The 21,343-nt window shown below is 41.1% G+C and overlaps 1 protein-coding gene across 2 annotated transcripts in view; it reads left to right on the top strand.

The window, feature by feature from the left end:
- The window catches only part of sephs1 (selenophosphate synthetase 1), a 58,147-nt gene extending 38,550 nt beyond the window's left edge, over nt 1–19,597 (top strand). For both annotated transcript variants that reach the window (XM_072563047.1, XM_072563046.1), the window contains exons 6-9: nt 1,582–1,672; nt 2,225–2,324; nt 17,182–17,394; nt 18,080–19,597. In XM_072563047.1, coding sequence (XP_072419148.1) covers nt 1,582–1,672; nt 2,225–2,324; nt 17,182–17,394; nt 18,080–18,294 — 619 coding nt within the window. In that variant the 3' untranslated portion in view covers nt 18,295–19,597. The remainder of the gene's footprint in view (nt 1–1,581; nt 1,673–2,224; nt 2,325–17,181; nt 17,395–18,079) is intronic.
- Nucleotides 19,598–21,343: the final 1,746 nt, after the last annotated feature.

The following is a 21,343-nucleotide window of genomic DNA, read 5'->3' as shown; positions in this document are numbered from 1 at the left end:
GCTTCAAAATATAACAAAAAAGGAAGCTATGCTAAATATTTCTGAATTACTGATCAGATCCCAGCTAGAGTATTATCACTGTGTCACATACAGGGGCAAACTGACAATTCTGCACATACACAAACAGCTCCCATTGGCCCATTTTTAATAATATATTGCACTGAGAGCATACACTTTGCTTTATAAAATGTGAAAAATTTCACTTGGTTTTTTTGTGTCCATTATAACTGAGAAGTTCTTAAGTTTAATTTTGTCTCATCTTGGGCAAAAGAGTGATCGTGTTGTTGAGTTGACATCCAAGCCCACAGTTTGAAGCAAGCAGACTTAGTCAAGCAGCTCTTGAAAGTACATGGATCTAGGTTTTACCTAAAGAGCAACCACACTGGATTGTTAAGCACCCTGGGTTATAGTAGCCCAGACTCCAGGCTTGCACATAAATATTGGTGAGTTGGGAAGGGTTTGGGAATCTACAAATTCAAAACCAACAAAAGAGATTGACGGTAAGAACAAGACAAGCAAGCATTGTGGGGAGAATATGATAATCCTATGTTTGAGAAGTCAGTAGTAGGTTTTTCACTTGCCACACCATGATTTTCTTTGCAGTGGGAAATTGTAGTGGAAAGTTGTTTGTCTATTTTCCCAATAAAGGAAGTAACTTAAGAACTGTTAGTAAACTATTGCTTTCTTGAGTGAAACAAAGTGATTATTTTATAAACTGTAATTGATATGAATTATGAAAACTAGTGACTTGTACAACCATATACTGTAACAGTTACGTGCTCTAAAATACTTTTCACTCCAATTGAAAATGTGCCATCAATAAATGTCATTCATGAGTCTTTTCTTTTCCCCACAATGTTCAGATTATTTTTAACCCTTCTGAAAATCTGTTCTGTGTTTTCCACTATAATTGTGTAAGTTTTTCAGTGTGTAAAAATATTCTTGCATCCTCTATTTCCTTTTTAGAAGTTTAGTGAAATTGATATGCCAGGGTAATTTTGTTGCATTTCCAAGACAAGTTCTCAGGGTGCTGATTTGCCTTGTACTAAAAATAGTTCAATGGTTATCAGTACATATCGCCAACATTTTTGTAACTTCATATGCAAATAAGTTAGAGCCAGGCTTGTGACTAATGACATTGATCCTGTTTTGCTGCAAGTATAGTTAAATAATGCTTTTCATTGACTTTTCTCTCGAAACAAATGGGAAAAAGGTATTAATTTTGTATGATTTTACTAGAGTTTGAAATCAAAGCAGTTTATAGATCTTAAATTATGGATGTGTTGTGCAACTTTGTTTGACTCAGCGCTTTTGTTTTATAAAGAAGTTATGATATTAAAAACAATCATGGCATTTATATAATTTAGTTTCACTCTATAGAACTATACTGTGCTGGGTGGATTCATAGGCCATCCATAGACTTGACTAAATCTTCTGTTTTGAGCTAATTTAATTTGCACAGCTGTTAGTGTTGGATGTTATTCAGAAGTTTCAGCATTTAGCTTACCTGATAAGTTACCAACTGAAGTAACAAAGTATTCATAGTGCATTTCTTTATGGTATGGTGAAATTATTTTGCAGGCCGGACAATGCAGTGCCAGGCGATGTTTTGGTACTAACAAAACCACTTGGAACTCAAGTAGCAGTTGCTGTGCACCAGTGGCTTGATATAGTAAGTAATTTCGGCATTTATAATGGTGCAGTATTTAACTAAATTGTTTCTACCTGTAATCACCAAAAAAAATGAGTATTTGAGTAATGCTCAAAATTCAGTTTAAAACTGTATGTTTGTCCCTTGATTCTTAATTCTTATGATTGTATTGATGAAAACTCTAGTCGTGCCATAAGATGATCCTTCACATGTTTAGTTTCTTTGTGAACTTAAAAAGTTCTACATTTGTACACTTATTTCTCATTGGCTACTTGAAAAGCGATACATTTTGGTTGATGGCATTCTGGTGGTTGAATTTCCATATTATATGTAGACATGAGTAATTTTAGGACTTTTAATCCCTGACATGTAGAGTTGCCTGCTTTGCAGTGCTCGTAGCAAATTCAGCCATGCTTTGCATTTGATCACCATCCATTAAACAATTCCTGATCAATAACATTTGTTGCCAGGAGTGCACATTTCTAAATCTATTTTTAATTTACAGAAGTATTTTCAGTATAATTCTACATTAATTATAATTTTATATTATCTGTACCATATTTTTACTAACAGCCAGAAAAATGGAATAAGATTAAGCTTGTTGTCACTCAAGAAGATGTGGAGTTGGCCTACCAGGAAGCAATGATGAACATGGCACGATTAAACAGAACCGGTATGCCCTAAGTGATTTGTTTCATCGTTGATAATTAATGCTGTAAGAATATCTAAATAATTTGTCCTTATAAAAAAAAGTCTCATTGTCATTTCGAATGTACGCTAGATTTTATAATATTATAAAAATGCTGATGATGCTGGTCGTCTTTTATAAATAGATGGCTGTTCTGTGATATTCTGTCTGAAGTACAGAAGTTGTTGCCTAACTCTGTCATCCTCTGTAGAATAAAAGACTCTCCACTCCCCCCTCTCCCAACCACACATTTTCTGAGTAATATGAGAATATAGGAAGATTATTTAAGTTCATTTACAGCTTTGGTTATTAATATCATCACTGAGTTAAGTCAAATACTAATCATCCTCCATTAATAGATTTGCTGAATTGAACAGGCAAACTTTTGACATGTTATCAGCCTGCTTAGTCTGTTATATTGTTGTCTCTACTGCTTTGTTTTTCCCATCTGCCTCCTTTCAGGCCAGAATAGAGAATGTGGCTGAACACTAGCCAATCATTATTAAAATTAAAACACTTTTCCATATCTATGCTAAATGCTTTTTGCTTAAAAATTAATGAACTTTAGAAGTTGAAGTACAAATGAATATCAATTTAAACTAAAATTGCCAAATTAAGTATGACTGTATGTAATTACATAATGGATTATTATTCTAGCCTGTGGATTACCAGTCCATTAATATATATATTACATTATCAAATTGAGGTTTTTTTTAAAAAGACTCTTGAAATTTAGTTATGGGCTACTTATTAATTTTTTACAAACATCTTTTTCACTCTTGATTACTCATTAAGTGATGCAGTCCTATTACCGCAGTACTTTTGTATTTACAAAGAAGCAGAATTGGAAGGATTTGTTAATATTGTCAATCCATATAAAAATACATCGCCCACACACCCACCAAAACATGAAGCCACAACACACAAGGAATATATTTATTTCTCGAACACAACTGTATTTAGATTTACATAAAAGAACTAGCATAAGTTAGCAATAAACATTTCTCCCCAAAGTAATTTACATGCTTCTACGTACAAAAAGTCATCACTCCCAAAGTCTAGTGAGATCACAGCTAATGCAGTTTCATAATGTGCATACAAAGCTGGAAAATTTTAATAAGGTAGTTAGTATACGTGTTACTGCTTTTGCACATGTTAATCACAAGTTTGAAATTAACAATTTTAGAACATCCACAACGTTTTCCATTATAGTTGCTCCTGAACATATGTTGCCTTAAGCTGGAGATTCCACATTGATTTGCAAGGAATTCATTACATCTGTGCTTTCAAATGTTCTTAGTTCCTAGTAAACTGAGCATTGTTTTGTTAACAGTTTTCTCTTCTTTGCAGCCTTCTTCATCCTGTCCTTTATAGTTCCCCTCACCTTCCACTCATGCATCCGACCGCATCTGCCCTTTTTTTTCACAGCTTAGTTTTTAGACTTTGTGCTCCTCTTAATAAAACTTAAGAAATTGGATGCTTTCATAACCACACTCTCAACCCGTCCTTCCATCTTCAATGATACATTGTTCCTGAACCCCCTCTAGAATTGTAAAGTTTTCCAGGAATATAACGATCAATAGGAGAAAAAAAGAAAAAAGGAACCATTAAAAACTAAAGAGATGACCTTTGTGTGAAAAAGAAACATAATATTAATGAATATTTTGCATTTGTCTTCATTAAGAAGGGAGATATTCAGTTGAAAATGAGTGCAAAAAAATTAGATGTGATAAGCCTCGTGAAGTAGGAAATATTGAGGTTATTGGTCAGGTGTCCAATGTGGCTCACTTGCTAGAAGCTACATAAAGTCATATGCAGGAGCATGTCCCCTGCAAGAACAAGGAATGTGTCTAGGCATTGGCATCTTTTGAATTAAACAGTGAGAACAGTGGAGGCTGACAACCATTTTCAAGTCATCCCTGGCTTTCAGACATTGTGCTTACAAATGTTAATGTACATTTATTCAAAAGGAGAAAGGGGTAGACCAAGAACCAGCCTATGCTTGGTGATGGAAAGATTACTAGGGAGATGGAATTCTGAAGGGTGCTATTCATCATCATTTGGAAGGCAGACAAATTGATTCAGGACAGTCAGCATGGATTATGGGATAATTATGACCAACTTGAATTAATTCTTTTGAGGGAGGTAACGAAGAAGAGGATAACATGGTCGATGTAGTTTCTTCGATTTTAGGACAACTTTTCACAAGATTCCAGACGGTAGAATTGGAAGAAAAGTAGAAGTCCCTGGGACTCCAGGGCAAGTAGTGGGTTGGCTGTCTAGAAGATCAATTGTTATTCTTTGTCAATTTTATGATTGAAAGGCTGTTTCTGATGGCGTTTTACTGGCCTCACCACTAATGTCCCTTGTATTAGGTGATGCATAGCACAGATTTAAACTTAAGTGAATGGGGAATTAATAAGTTTGCATTTGGAAAAATTGGACGTGTTGGTAATAAAGAAAGCTGTAACCTGCAAGAGAATATCAACAGACCACAAAGTAGGCACATTAGTGGCACAAGTATTCCCCACTAACCAAAAGTAGAGTATTCCCAGGAAACCTTTTGTAAGCCAAAATGATGGAAAGCAAAGGTGCATGATTTATATGGGGAAAATTTTGCTGTTTTTCGTAAGTGAAAATCCTCTTCAGATTTGTGAAAATAGTTACTAATGTAGGTCTTTCGTAAAAGCGAAATTGTATAAAGTGAACGTTCGAAAAGCGGGGGATATCTGTAAATGAAATTCAACCAGGAGAAGTCCCATCCCTTTTACAAGTCCACTGATGACACCACTATAGTCAGTCGAATCACAGATGGTGATGAACCTGACTACAGATGGGATGTGGAAGACCTGGAAAAATAGTGCACAGAGAACAACGTAGCTCTCAATGCCGGCAAAACCAAGGAACTCATTATTGATTTTCGGCTGGGTGTTACTCATGCCCCCCTAGACCTTAACAGCACAGAGGTGGAATGAGTGGAGAGTGTCAAGCTCCTGAGAGTGGTCATCCACAACAAGTCACTTTGAACTCTTCATGTGGACGCACTGGTTACAAAGGCCCAACAACATCTCTTCCTTGGGCAGCTGAGGAAATTTGACATAGCGAATATCTTTGCCAACTTTTATAGGTGTGCCATCTGTCTGGATGTATCACTAGCTGGTATGGCAACTGTACCATTCAAGATTGGAGACGGTTACAGAGAGTGGTGAACTTGCCCCGGACAATCACAAAGGCCAACTTCCCATCTATAGAATCCATCTACCAGGCCCGCTGTCAAAGAAAGGCTGCCAGCATTCTCAAAGATCCATCCCACCCTGATAATGTTTTTCGACAACCTCTACCATTGGAGAGAAGGTACAGAAGCCTGAGCGCACGCACCAGCTGGTTTAGAAACAGGTTTCTACCCTACTGTTGTTCAAATACTGAATGGACTCTCAAACTCTTAACATTTGCCTGTGCCGGTGTTTGTTTTTTGCCACTGTTTACCTACAATTTATTTAACTCTGTGATCTGCCTTTATTGCTCCCAAGACAAAGCTTTTCACAGTGCCTCGGCACCTGACTATGACATAACAATCAATTTAATTCAATTCAAGTATGAATGTGTAATGCATTTGGAGAGGGCAAGCAAGGTAAAGAAATTCACAACAAACGGCAGGAAAATGTGTCTGCATCCTGGAGAGGAAGGTAGCCAAACAGCTAGAAAAAGTGTCAGGAATGAGATGCTTTATTTTAGTAATTGAGGCAGGGAAAGTTATGCTAGAATTACATCACCATGGGCCAAGCCACAGCTAAAGTACTGTGTACAGTCTGGTCACTGCATCGCAGGAAGAATGTGATCATACTCGACAGGAGATTAATGAGGATGTGCCAGTTCTGGAGAATTTTAGTTACAAGGAAAGATTAAATTGGATGAGTAAATGTTCTCTCTAAACCACATTGCCACGCAGCAAACTCAATCTCTCATTCTCTCACTCGTTCACTCCATGACAATGTTCCACTATCCCCCCTCATCAGGGGAGGTGTGATGGCTTGGTGATATCATCACTAGACTCATGAAACTCAGCTAATGTTCTTGAGACCTGGGTTTGAAAAATGTCATGGCAGATGCTGGGATTTGAATTTAGTAAATTTGATAATAAGATCTGCGATTAAGAATCTACTGCTGACCATTGCTGGTTGTCGGAAGGAAATCTGCCATCCTTATTTTGTCTGGTCTACTTCTGGCTCTCGACCCATAGCAATGTGATTGACTCAACTGCACTCTGAAATGGCCCAGCAAGCCACTCCGTTCAAGAGCATCTAGGGGTGGGTAATGAATGCCAGCGACGCCACATGACCCATGAGTGAAATTTTTAAAACATTGCTCATCTCTGCAACCTTCACCTTGTCAATGACACCATTTGGTTGTATGTTTATCATTACCATATTGAATGGTTTCGTCTACTCTTCATTTCACTGTTGCTCATTGAAATATCTTGTTTGTTTTCAGAAGATTGGGGCAATATTCTTTTGAAATCTGTAATTGAGGGTTTTTTTTTCCTATTATTTAGTTTATCATTTTTTGAAAATGTATATTGGAGACTTGACATCCTATTTCATTGAAAGCTAATACAAATAGTTTATCTCCAAGAATATTCTTTCCTCATATCCTGCTCCTGTTTATTCTTAATAAAAACAGAAATTGCTGGAAAAGCTCAACAAGTCTGGCAACGTCTGTGAAGATAAATAGTGTTAATGTTTCAGGCCTAGTGATCCTTCATGAGAAGTGATGATAGCTAGGAAAATGTCAGTTTTTATGCAGAGGATAGGGTAGGGGAAGGGAGTAAGGAGTAAACGAAAGATGGGGATAGAGCCCAAAGAAAGACAGAGTTGGACAGACAAAGGAGTGAGTAACAATCTGTCTGGCAGGGTGAATAACTGTTGATGGGGACTGTTAGTGGCTGACAATGGGATGTGTGTTGTAGCAGAAAATATGATCACAAGTCAGTATGTGGCTGTATCTACTAGAGAGAGTGCAAAACTTGACCTACTCTTGGGAAATAAGGCAGGGCAGGTGACTGAATTGTCAGTAGGGGGAGCACTTTGGGGCCAGCGACCATAATTCTATTCGTTTTAAAATCGTGATGGAAAAGGATAGACCAGATCTAAAAGTGGAAGTTCTAAATTGGAGAAAGGCTAATTTTGACGGTATTAGGCATGAACTTTCAAAAACTGATTGGAGGCAGATGTTCACAGGTAAAGGGACGGCTGGAAAATGAGAAGCCTTCAGAAATGAGATAACAAGAATCCAGAGAAAGTATATTCCTGTCAGGGTGAAAGGGAAGACTGATAGGTATAGGGAATGCTGGATGACTAAAGAAATTGAGGGTTTGGTTAAGAAAAAGAAGGAAGCCTATGTAAGGTATAGGCAGGATAGATCGAGTGAATCCTTAGAGTATAAAGGAAGTAGGAGTATACTTAAGAGGGAAATTAGGAGGGCAAAAAGGGGACATGAGATAGCGTTGGTAAATAGAATTAAGCAGAATCCAAAGGGTTTTTACAAATCTATTTAAGGACAAAAGGGTAACTAGGGAGATAATAGGGCCCCTCAAAGATCAGCAAGCCTGCCTTTGTGTGGAGCCACAGAAAATGGAGGAGATACTAAATTAATATTTTGCATCAGTATTTATTGTGGAAAAGGATATGGAAGATATAGACTGTAGGGAAATAGATGGTGATACCTTGCAAAATGTCCATATTACAGAGGAGGAAGTGCTGGATGTCTTGAAACGGTTAAAGGTGGATAAATCCCCAGGACCTGATCAGGTGTACCCGAGAACTCTGTGGGAAGCGAGAGAAGTGATTGCTGGGCGTCTTGCTGAGATATTTGTATCATCAATAGTCACAGGTGAGGTGCCGGAAGACTGGAGGTTGGCAAACATGGTGCCACTGTTTAAGAAGGGCGGTAAAAACAAGCCAGGGAACTATAGACCGGTGAGCCTGACCTCGGTGGTGGGCAAGTTGTTGGAGGGAATCCTGAGGGACAAGAGGTACATGTATTTGGAAAGGCAAGGACTGATTAGGGATAGTCAAAATGGCTTTGTGCGTGGGAAGTCATGTCTCACAAACTTGATTGAGTTGTTTGAAGAAGTAACAAAGAAGATTAATGAGGGCAGAGCAGTAGATGTGATCTATATGGACTTCAGTAAGGCGTTTTAACAAGGTTCCCCATGGGACACTGATTAGCAAGGTTAGCTCTCATGGAATACAGAGAGAACCAGCCATTTGGATACAGAACCGGCTCAAAGGTAGAAGGCAGGGTGGTGGTGGAGGGTTGTTTTTCAGACTGAAGGCCTGTGACCAGTGGAGTGCCACAAGGATCGCTGCTGGGTCTCTACTTTGTGTCATTTACATAAATGATTTGGATGCGAGCATAAGAGGTACAGTTAGTAAGTTTGCAGATGACACCAAAATTGGAGGTGTAGTGGACAGCAAAGAGGGTTACCTCAGATTACAACAGGATCTGGACCTGATGGGCTGAGAAGTGGCAGATGGAGCTTAATTCAGATAAACGCGAGGTGCTGCATTTTGGGAAAGCAAATTTTAGCAGGATTTATACACTTAATGGTAAGGTCCTAGGGAGTGTTGCTGAACAAAGAGACCTTGGGGTGCAGTTTCATAGCTCCTTGAAAGTGGAGTCGCAGGTAGATAGGATAGTGAAGAAAGCATTTGGTATGCTTTACTTTATTGGTCAGAGTATTAACTACAGGAGTTGGGAGGTCATGTTGTGGCTGTACAGGACATTGGTTAGACCACTATTGGGATATTGCGTGCAATTTTGGTCTCCTTCCTATCGGAAAGATGTTGCCAGGGTTGGAGGATTTGAGCTATAGGGAGAGGCTGAACAGGCTGGGGCTGCTTTCCCTGGAGCGTCGGAGGCTGAGGGGTGATCTTATAGAGGTTTACAAAATTGAGGGGCATGGATAGGGTAAATAGACAAAGTCTTTTCCCTGGGGTGCGGGAGTCCAGAACTAGAGGGCATACGTTTAGGGCGAGAGGGGAAAGATATAAAAGAGACCTAAGGGGCAACCTTTTCACGCAGAGGGTGGTGCGTGTATGGAATGAGCTGCCACAGGATGTGGTGGTGGCTAGTACAATTGCAACATTTAAGAGGCATTTGGATGGGTTTGTGAATAGGAAGGGCTTGGAGGGACATGGGCCGGGTGCTGGCAGGTGGGACTAGATTGGGTTGCGATATCTGGTCGCCGTTGACAGGTTGGACCGAAGGGTCTGTTTCCATGCTGTAAATCTCTCTGACTCTACCTGGTGTGTGGGAAAGATGGTGGGGGCTGGGACGTGAGAGAGCTCAAGTCTTAAAGTTAATATTGAGTCATGAAGACTGCAGGGTCCCCAAGTGGAAAATGGGATGTTTTTCCTTCCAGCTAATGCTGAGCTTCGCTGGAGCACTGCAGCAAGGCTGAGACAGAGATATTGGCCAAGTAACAGGATGGTGTGCTGAAGTAGCAGGCAACTGGAATCTCCACCTCATTTCTGCTGGCAGAACATAGATGTTCCATAAAATGATCACCTGGTCTGTGCTGTGTTTCCCCAATGTGGAGGAGACTACATTCCAGACCAAAGGGGTAGCCATGGGCAGACGTATGGGCCCCAGCTATGCCTGTCTCTTTGGCTACGTAGAGCAGTTGATCTTCTGTAATTGCACTGGCACCACTCCCCACCTCTTCCTCCGCTACATTGATGACTGCATTGGCGCCACCTCGTGCTCCCGCGAGGAGGTTGAGCAATTCATCAACTTCACCAACACATTCCACCCTGACCTTAAATTTACCTGGACCATCTCTGACACCTTCCCCTCCCTGGACCCCTCCATTAATGACGACCGACTTGACACTGACATTTTTTTACAAACCCACTGACTCCCACAGCTACCTGGATTACACCGCTTCCCACCCTACCTCTTGCAAAAATGCCATCCCGTATTCCCAATTCCTCTGCTTCCGCTGTATCTGCTCCCAGGCGGACCAGTTCCTCCACAGGGGACACTAGATGGCCTCCTTCTTTAGAGACCGCAATTTCCCTTCCCACATGGTTAAAGATGCCCTCCAACGCATCTCATCCACATCCCGCACCTCCGCTCTCAGACCTCACCTCTCCAACCGTAACAAGGACAGAACGCCCCTGGTGCTCACCTTCCACCCTACCAACCTTCGCATAAACCAAATCATCTGCCGACATTTCCGCCACCTCCAAACAGACCCCACCACCAGGGATATATTTCCCTCCCCACCCCTTTCTGCCTTCCACAAAGACCGTTCCCTCCATGACTACCTGGTCAGGTCCACAACCTCCTACAACCCACCCTCCCATCCTGGCACTCTCCCCTGCCACCGCGGGAACTGTAAAACCTGCACCCACACCTCCTCCCTCACCTCTGTCCAAGGTCCTAAAGGAGCCTTCCACATCCATCAAAGTTTTACTTACACATCCACTAATATCATTTCTTGTATCCGTTGCTCCCGATGCGGTCTCCTCTACATTGGGGAGACTGGGCGCCTCCTAGCAGAGCGCTTTAGGGAACATCTCCGGGACACCCGCACCAATCAACCACACCGCCCCGTGGCCCAATATTTCAACTCCCCCTCCCACACTGCCGAGGACATGAGGTCCTGGGCCTCCTTCACCGCCGCGCTCTCACCACCAGATGCCTGGAGGAAGAACGCCTCATCTTCCACCTCGGAACACTACAACCCCAGGGCATCAATGTGGACTTCAACAGTTTCCTCATTTCCCTTTCCCCCACCTCACCCTAGTTCTAAACTTCCAGCTCAGCACTGTCCCCATGACTTGTCCAGACATGTCCTACCTGCCTATCTCCTTTTCCACCTATCCACTCCACCCTTTCCTCCCTGACCTATCACCTTCATCCCCTCCCCCACTCACCTATTGTACTCTATGCTACTTTCCCCCCACCCCGACCCTCCTCTAGCTTATCTCTCCACGCTTCAGGCTCACTGCCTTTATTCCTGATGCAGGGCTTTTGCCCGAAATGTCGATTTTGAAACTCCTTGGATGCTGCCTGATATGCTGTGCTCTTCCAGCACCACTCATCCGGAGACCACATTGTGTCCATGAATGCAATAGACAAGATTTCCATTCTAATCCTTTTTTCATTCTTGTCCACCAACATTAATTTCACTAATATCTGGTGTTTGGCCAACTATTTGATAAACCTAATTTCCATAGTGATGTCACATTCCTTGTTGACTGCTCCTGCTCAGACTCTCCCACGTGGCTTCCAACTCCAGTTTCATCCCTCATGCTTTGAATCCATCCAGGATCACAGATGTTCAATGCTGCACAGACAGATGTTCTTGCTGCATCCTGAGATCCACACCCATTGCTATGCATCGCCATATACACTGTCTTGATCCCTCTCTCCAGAGCATCACATCAGATTGGCTCAAGGCTGCACTACTCCCAGTTCCATTTCATCCCCAGCTCATTCGACGTACTAAGAAGAAACTCACAATGTGATCTCTACAGTGGGGAGATGAAGCATAGACTGGGTGACTGCTTGGCAGAACACCGATGTTATACCCACAGAAGTGACCCTGAGCTTCCTGCTGCCTGCCACTTCAACACACCATTCTGTTCCCTGGCCAGTATCTCTGTCTCAGGCTTGCTGCAGTGAAGCTCAGCATTAGCTGGAAGAAAAACATCTGACTTTCTGCTTGGGGATCTTGCAGCGTTCAAGAATCAATATCTAGTTCAAAAATTTGAAGGCTTGAACTCTAAGTCTCAGCCCTCCACATCTCACACCAGGCCTTGTGACAACATTTAAAAATCAAACAACACCAGATTATCGTCCAACAAATTTATTTGGAAGCACCAGCTTTTGGAGTGCTGCTCCTACAACCATTTGATGAAGGAGCAGCACTCCAAAAGCTAGTGCTTCCAAATAAATTTGTTGGACTATAACCTGGTGTTGTTTGTTTGATTTCTAACTTTGTCCACCTCAGTCCAACACTGGTATCTCCAAATTGCGAAGCTCCTTGGATGCTACCTGAACTGCTGTGCTCTTCCAGCACCACTAATCCAGAATCTGGTTTCCAGCATCTGCAGTCATTGTTTTTACCTCTCCAAATTGTGATCACATTGCCTGCTATTACGCACAATCCATTGTCAGCCATTAACAATCCCCACTAGCAGCTATTCACCCTCGCAAGATTGCTATCCACTCCTTTGTCTGGCCAGCTGTTTTTCTGTCTCTTTGAGCTCTATCCCACCTATCGTTTACTCCTTACTCACCGCCCCTCCAACCCTGCCTTCTGAATAATAACTGACATTTACAATCACTTCTGAGGAAGGGTCCCTCTACCCAAAATGTTAACTCTGCTTTCTCTTTGCAGATGCTGCCAGACCTACTGAGCTTATCCAGGAATGTTTTCTTTTCTGATTTACAGTATCCGTATTCTTTCAATTTTACTTAGTGCTCAATCTTGTTAGGCTGCTGTTTGCTGGAACCATGGCCCACCAGTATCTCCACTAGATGATGATACTGGAAAATTTGTCTTTGATCACAACCAACCCTAATCCTTTCTTTACCTAACAGACACCTGTTTCAATAGGATTAATTCCGAAGTAATACCATCATCCAATTGTTGACCACCTCTTTATTGCGGGATCTCTAAAAATCTTAGTTCCTAATGAAAATGTTTTTGCTGCATTCTCCATGTTGGCTGCTTCTAGTTCTTACTGATATTACTCTAAGACTATGAAATTAGATTACTTAGTGTGGAAACAGGCCCTTCGGCCCAACAAGTCCACACCAAACCGTCGAAGTGCAACCCACCCAGACCCGTTCCCCTACATTTACCCCGCCCCTAATGCTACAGGCAAGTGAGTATGACATTTCACCTAACCTGCACATTTTTGGACTGTGGGGGGGAAACCGGAGCACCCAGAGGAAACCCACACAGACATGGGCAGAATGTGCAAACTCCACACAGTCAGTCGCCTGAGGCGGGAATTGAACTTTGTCTCTGGCGCTGTGAGGCAGCAGTGCTAACCACTGTGCCACCAAGCCACCCATGTTATATTGGAGAAAGTGAGGACTGCAGATGAATTTGAATTGAATTTATTGTCAGGTGTACCGAGGCACAGTGAAAAGCTTTGTCTTGCAAGCAATATAGGCAGATCAGAGTTAGGTAGCATAGATAAGTAAATAATAGGTAAAAAGCAGCAAAAAAAACCACAGGTACAGGCGAATGTTAAGAGTTTGTGAGTCCATTCAGTGTTCAAACAACAGGAGGATAGAAACTGTTACGACACCGGCTGGTGCACGTGTTCGGGCTTCTGTATCTCCTCTCCAATAGTAAAGGTTGTAGAAAAGCATTGCCAGGGTGGGATGGATCTTTGAAAATGCTGGCAGCCTTTCCTTGACAGCGGGCCTGGTAGATGGATTCTACAAATGGGAGGTTGGCCTTTGTGATTGTCTGGGCCAAGTTCACCACTCTCTCTAACCGTCTTCTATCTTGAATGGTACAGTTGCCATCCCAGGTAGTGATACATCCAGACAGAATGCTCTCTATGGCGCATCTATAAAAGTTGGCAAGGATATTCACAATAATGTCAAATTTCCTGAGGAGGAAGAGACGTTGTTGGGCCTTTATAACCAGTGCATGCACGTGAAGAGTCCAAGAGCTTGACACTCTCCACTCGTTCCACCTCTGCACTGTTAATGTGTAGGGGAGCATGAGTAACATCCCACCAAAAATCAATAATGAGTTTGTTGGTTTTGCCAGCATTGAGAGCTACGTTGTTCTCAGTGCACCATTTTTCCAGGTCCTCCACATCCCATCTGTATTCTGTTTCATTGCCATCTGAGATTTGACCGACTATGGTGATGTCATCAGTGAACTTGTAAATGGCATTAGTCTGGTATTTGGTGAGACAGTCGTGGGTATACAGGGAGTACAGTCGGAGGTGGAGTACGCACCCCTTTGGGGGGGGGGGGGGGGGGGGAGCGGTGCTCGTGTTAGTGAGGATGCAATATTGTCCCCAATCTTCACTGTGGCCTATGCGTCAGGAAACCGAGGATCTAGTTGCAGAGAGTGGGGCTAAGTCCGAGATCAACTAGGGGAAAGTGAGGACTGCAGATGCTGGAGATCAGAGACCAGGTTAGAGCGGTTCTGGAAAAGCATAACAAGTCAGGCAGCATCGGAGGAGCAGGAAAATTGACTTTTCGGGCAGGAGCCCTTCATCAGGAATGAGGCTGGGAACCTCTGGGGTGGAGAGATAGATGGGGGAGGGGGGTGGTGCTGGGGAGAAGGTAGCTAAGAGTGCAATAGGTGGATGGGGGTGGAGATAAAGGTGATAGATCAGAGAGGAGGGTGGAGCGGATAGATGGGAAGGAAGGTTGGCAAGTAGGACAGGTTGTGAGGATAGTGCTGAGCTGGAAGGTTGGAACTGGGATAAGTTGGGAGCAGGAGAAATGGGGAAACTGATGAAGTCCACGTTGATGCCCTGGGGTTGAAGTGTTCCAAGGCGGAAGATGAGGCATACTTCCTCCAGGTGTCGAGCAGTGAGGGAGTGGCGGTGGAGGAGCCCCAGGACCTGCATGTCCTCAGGAGTTGGGGGGTGGGGGGAGGAAGAGTTGAAATGTTCGGCCACGGGGCAATGGGATTGATTTGGTGAAGGTGTCCTGGAGGGGCATGAATAGGGTAAATAGACCAGGTCTTTTCCCTGGGATGGAAGAGTCCAGAACTAGAGCGCATAGGTTTAAGGTGAAAGCAGAAAAAATTTAAAAGGAACCTAAGGGGCAACATTTGCACGCACAGTGTGGTGCATGTATGGAATTAGCTGCTAGAGGAAGTGGTGGAGGTGCAACATTTAAAAGGCATCTAGATGGGTATATGAATAGGAAGGGTTTGGAGGGATAAGGGCCAAGTACTGGCAAATAGGACTAGATTAGGTTCGGATATCTGTACGAGTTGGACCAAAGGATCTGTTTCCTTGCTGTACATCTCTTATGACTCTAATAAGATTTTGCAACTGAGCACTAAAATACACGGTATAACCTGCGGTTTCTAATTAAAGAAACTAGGAAACAAACTACCCTTTTTCTTTTTCTTCAGTCATTTTTGTTGAGCACATTTTATACATGTGTTGCAGGCAACTGCTACTGTGACTGAGATTAGCTGAATTGATTATGAACATCTATCAGACTTGCAATTTTTCTCCATTTGTTTAGTTTGGTGCTATATGTTTAACTGCTAAAGACATCTTGACCAACTGATCCAGTCATCAATTTGATCTACTTGCAATAATAGTGACTGTTTATTTTAAGTCTCGAACACTGCTTTCTCTATAAATATGGAGATTTTGCTACAGCTCAGCTGCTTGTCTGAATTGAAGATTTCCATATAATTATAACAACGATCCCTTTTCAAATTATGGATCATAAATTTCCAATAATTTGAATGTTTCTGAAACTTAACAATCCCCTGAAGTCACATCTGCTTTCAACTACGTTTTTTTAATGTTCCTATTCGTGATTGCTCATTGCTTAACTAGAGGATGGAGAGCTTTTAGCCACCAGTTAGGATGGATAGAAGTTTCAAAGGCATTGAATCTTAAGCTTTCTCATGTGACATTTATGAACTAATGTTAATACTTATATCTAATATCAATTCCTGATTCCCTTGTACAAAAGTTCACATATTAAAAGCTACAGCATATCTGCAAACAAGTTGCGATATATGCTGCTTAATGCATTAATGTCTATCTAATGTTGGATCAGAAATTAGCTAGCTGAAAGAAGACAGCGGGTGGTGGTTAATAGGAAATGTTCATCCTGGAGTTCAGTTACGAGTGGTGAACCGCAAGGGTCTGTTCTGGGTCCACTGCTGTTAATCATTTTTATAAATGACCTGGATGAGGGTGTAGGAGGATTGGTTAGTAAATTACTATGGTCGATACAGTTGTGAAAACTACCAAAGAATGTTGTCGGTTACAGAGGGGCATAGCTAAGCTGCAGAGCTGGACGGAGAGGTGGCAAATGGAGTTTAGTACAGAAAAGTAAGGTTTTTCACTTTTGAAAGGAGTAACAGGAATGCAGAGTATTGGGCGAATGTAAGATTCTTGGTAGTGTAGATGAGCAGAGAGACCTGTGTCTGTGTACATAGATCCCTCAAAGTTGCCACCCAGGTTGATAGGGCTGTAAAGAAGGCATAAGATGTCTCTACTAATAAAAGCTAATACATCAAGTTTTGGAACCATGAGGTCATGCTGCAACTGTACAAAACTCTGGTGTGGCTGCACCTGGAGTATTGTGTATAGTTCTGGTCACCACATTATAAGAAGAATGAGGAAGCTTTGGAAAGGTTTCAGAAGGCATTTACTAGGATGTTGCCTGGTATAGAGGGAAGGTCTTATGAGGAAAGACTAAGGGACTTGAGGCTGTTTTTGTTAGGAGGTTGAGAGGTGATTTAATTGAGACATAGAAGATAATCAGAGGATTAGATCGGGTGGAGAGTGAGAGCCTTTTTCTTTGGCTGGTGATGGCTAGCACAAAGGGGCATATCTTTAAATTGAGGGGTGATAGATACAGGACAGATGTCAGAGGTAGTTCCTTTACTCCGAGTAGTAGGGGCATGCAACAGTAGTAGACTCGCCAACTTTACGGGCATTTAAGTGGTCATTGGATAGACAAATGGATGAGAATGGAATAGTATAGGTTAGGTGGGCTTCAGATTGGTTCCACAGGTCGGCGCAACATCAAGGACCAAAAGGCTTTTCCTGTGCCGTAATGTTCTATGTTCTAATTTTCTGCTTTGCAGCTGCTGGCCTTATGCACACCTTCAATGCACATGCAGCCACAGATATTACAGGCTTTGGGATTCTTGGGCATGCTCAGAACCTGGCAAAACAGCAACGAAATGAAGTGTCATTTGTGATCCATAACCTTCCTGTCCTTGCGAAGATGGCAGCAGTGAGCAAAGCATGTGGGAATATGTTTGGATTGATGCATGGCACTTGCCCTGAAACATCAGGTAACTTCTATGCATAGTATTTTGAAAATGGCAACAAGCAGCTCGGTTTTGTGCAGAAATGCTGTACTTGTGTAATTATTGAACAGTCAGTGTTCTACCTAAGTCAGTACTCTACTGGAAACTGCTTTTTCTGAGTTGCCTGTCCATTTAAAGGTGCTCACACTTGCTGAATTATAATTTTGTTGTTGCTGACTGTCTCCTAATACTTTGTCCATTTAAGCACTCTTTACATTTGAGCTTGAAGCAATGTGAGTGCCATTCATTTCCAGGGTTTTGCACTTGAGCCTAGCACTACCCTCTTTCATGTTTGCGTTTAGCATGCTTCCCAGTTGAAATATCTAAATGGTGTATGTTTAATTAATCTTGTTTAATTGGAAGCATTAGCTTTCGGAGCGCTTCTCCTTCATCAGGTGGTTGATGAAGGAGTAGCGCTCTGAAAGCTAGTGCTTCCAATTAAACCTGTTGGACTATAACCTGGTGTTGTGCTTTTTAAACTTTGTACACCCCAGTCCAACACCGGCGTATCCAAAGCAGGAATCGTGACAGTTTCATGATAGCCCCATCAATAATTGTTAGGTACTGCGAGCCCCTTTCAATGGCCCTATAATTACATGGGCAGATACTCATTCAGTTTTCACTGTCACCATGTTCTGAAGGTTAACTTGTGAAACATTTCTATTTGCAGGAGGCCTTTTGATCTGTCTTCCACGGGAACAAGCAGCTCGGTTTTGTGCAGAAATAAAATCACCAAAATATGGCGAAGGATATCAGGCGTGGATAATTGGGATTGTGGAGAAGGGCAATCGTAGTGCCAGGATCATTGACAAACCACGGATCATCGAAGTAGCTCCAACAATTGCAACACAAAACGTTAATCCAACTCCTGGTGCCACGTCTTAAAAGAAAAAATGCACATAGAAAAGGTGACTTGTTGCAATTCTGATGCCATCCCAAGCAACTTTGTAAATTTAACTTGTCTGCCTTGTGTTGGCCTTTTGGCAGATCATGCGTGGATATAAAAAAAAAATCCATTGCCCTGTTTTTCTGTTACATTAACTGAAGATGCACCTAATACTAAGGCAGCTTCTAAGTTGAGAACTTAATATCCAATACTGTTGATTCATTTTGAATCTTTAGACACTTACTGTCTGTGCCGCATAGGCTCTCTTAAAGTGCTTCACATAGAGCACACCTTACCAACAGCAGTGCAGCAGCATTTCATTTGTCTGATCACTATATTAGATGAAAACTACTTGTCAGCAACTACTTGTTGCCTTGAAAGCTTTTCAGAAAGAGTTACAGTTGTTATAACGATTAATGGAATGCAGCAGTTTGCATGATTTCATTTGGTCTTTGGTTTGTAATGTTTTTTCACATTGTTAAGATGTATTGTTAGTGTTGACTTTACTCAGTTGATCTGTCTGTAAAAATGAGTAGGTCCTCTGTGCTATATTCGCATGGCCAGCACTTCACTTGGAAAAGAAATGTTTCTTTCCAGTATGGTAAATCTTAAACAATAATGTTATCATGGTATGTTTTCTATTATTTTGTAGCAAACACGTGTTAGTTTACACTGTGGTTCGCTGTTTTATCATGCAGAAAATGTTACAGACCAAACGAAAGGCTACTGTAAAATACTCTAAGATTGAAGCTCAGAATGAACTACACTATGACTTTTTAAAAATATAATAATCAATTATGTTGACATTATGTGCTGTGGTTATTAGTGTTTAATACATTTTATATTTTGTAAAGTGATATCTGCATCTGCTTTTCTATAAATACAAATAATCTTTAGCATAATGCTGCTTAGCTTTTATTTTTAATTATACTCTATCAATTCTCGACTAGTCTGTTTTAATGTGATTTATATCGCCGATGTCACATCTTGAAGTTTAACATAATAGTCTAATGAATATTTGAAATGATTCCTCCTTTCTGCACAGTTCCTGTCAGCATCCACCTTGTTGTATGTTATTTTGTTAGTAAACACATGCCTTTGTTCTGATTTCGTATATGTTAAAAGTGTATAAAGTTTTTTTTTTAGGATTTTGCTTCTTGGGGTCTTTTTCCTGCTTTCTCCACCTTTTTCTTTTAATCTCCCCAATGCCCCCCTTTTCCCCCCCAACCACCACCCTACTCCTTCCTGATAGTTTTCACATAGCACAATAACCCTGTTCATTAAATCGGAAATTTGTTGAAATTGTTGTTGATTTCATTTTTCCCATTTCCGACTACTCCTGCATTGTTATTTTGCTTAATTTGTTCTTAAGGTGGTTTTCAGTGATGCGGTGAGATAAAATAACTGTGACTTAGGGCTGATTCAGAATTCCACATGCAGCTTTTTGACCATAGGAGTTTTTGTTCTAATGTGTGCTAACTTCATAGCGAAGTACCTATTGTGTCTGTGTCTGTGTTTGTGCATCTGTGTTTGAGAACTTGGGCGCTTAAGGAATTGCATATTTTAATTTGTTTTAAATAGTTCTCTTCAAATAGAAAGGTATTGCTGTCTCTGACATTGTGAAAAACTTCAGTTACTATCCTATCATGGTCAACTGAAAGGTGTGTTTATAATAGTACAAGTTTATTCCATCTGTTTACAAAACTATTGCTTTTTCTCAAAGAAATAGTTTGCCTTCTGATCGCAACAATAGGTACCCCTTCAGGACTTTTAACGAGTCATAATGGACAAACTACTAGCAGAACAAATCATTTAACAGCCAAATGGAAAAGAACTGTTGGAGGATAAACGCATGACAAATGTGTGAATCACGTTCTTTACTTTTTTTTGTGCATGAGGTGTTGACAAATTTAGTTTATTCGGCAACCTCTGCACCTTTCTCACATTTTCAGGTCAATTACACCTCTGAGAAGACCCACATGGTGGATGACCAGTGTTTCCAGTGATTTTCATTTTTATTTTATGTTACTGAGTAGCAGTGTCAAATGACGCCAAACCATGATTGTGGGACAGACAGTTTGTTTTTTCTCCATTTGGTACAATGCTAACATTTCAGGTACAAACCCTAACTAATTCTGTTCAAGCACCATAACTTGAATGTTTGTTTGTTTTTTTTTCTCATTTCTCCACAGATTCTACCTTGCCTGTTGTTTCCAACAATTTAAATTTTTATTTCCAATTTCCAGCATCTGTGATATTCTGCTTTTAAGGAATGATGTTCTGCCTTCTAGCATAACCCACTTAATGACTTAATCATGATATCAGATCTGTTGGGAATTAGTTAAATTTTTCTGAATCATTGTGTTGACTTTATTCATGATTTACTTTTTAAAAACCTGTGCATTAACAGAACTGTTGTCTTTTTCTGGTTAACTTTTCATGAGTTAGAACTGTTTTCAAATTTTACATTTTTTTTTATTGCTTATTTTTCTCAAGTGCCAGTTTGCGGCTTTCCTGGTACCACTTAATGTCTTTCAGCTCACCAACTTGTTCAAGAAATTTAACTTTGTTTTTTTGCAGTTGCGGTGGCCAAATCTATTGAATATCTGTGATTTAAACCTGACGTCTAAAGCAGCATTTCAGTAAACTCAAGGAATGAAATGATCACTACCATGCATTTTTAAAGTAAATGTGCAAAGAAGTTGGTATGGCTCTTCTTTATTGAGATCTTCAAATATAGTTGAGGACTGCAATAGACTGAGTACTGTCTCATTTGTTTAGCTTTTAAAGGAGAGAATCATGAACCTGGGAATTGTAAAGACCGTTTGCCTTAACATCAGTGCTGGGGGAAAATGCCCAAGAGCATTCTAGAGAATGCTATACATGTTTGTCTAAATCTTGTAAAGGCTGTAAGAAAGAGTTGTTGATAATGTTTGATTTATAAAATGGCTGTGCCTTAGATATCTTAAATTCTGGATAGCTTTTTTGAAAAGGGTAATTCAGTGGATGTTCCATTGCATAATTTTTGCTTACTATTAATACTGCAGT

Source organism: Chiloscyllium punctatum, chromosome 44 (genome assembly GCF_047496795.1).
Source record: "Chiloscyllium punctatum isolate Juve2018m chromosome 44, sChiPun1.3, whole genome shotgun sequence".
Classification (NCBI taxonomy): Eukaryota; Metazoa; Chordata; class Chondrichthyes; order Orectolobiformes; family Hemiscylliidae; genus Chiloscyllium; species Chiloscyllium punctatum.
The sequence above is the reverse complement of the archived record's forward strand: the minus strand, read 5'-3'. Positions and strand labels throughout refer to the sequence as shown.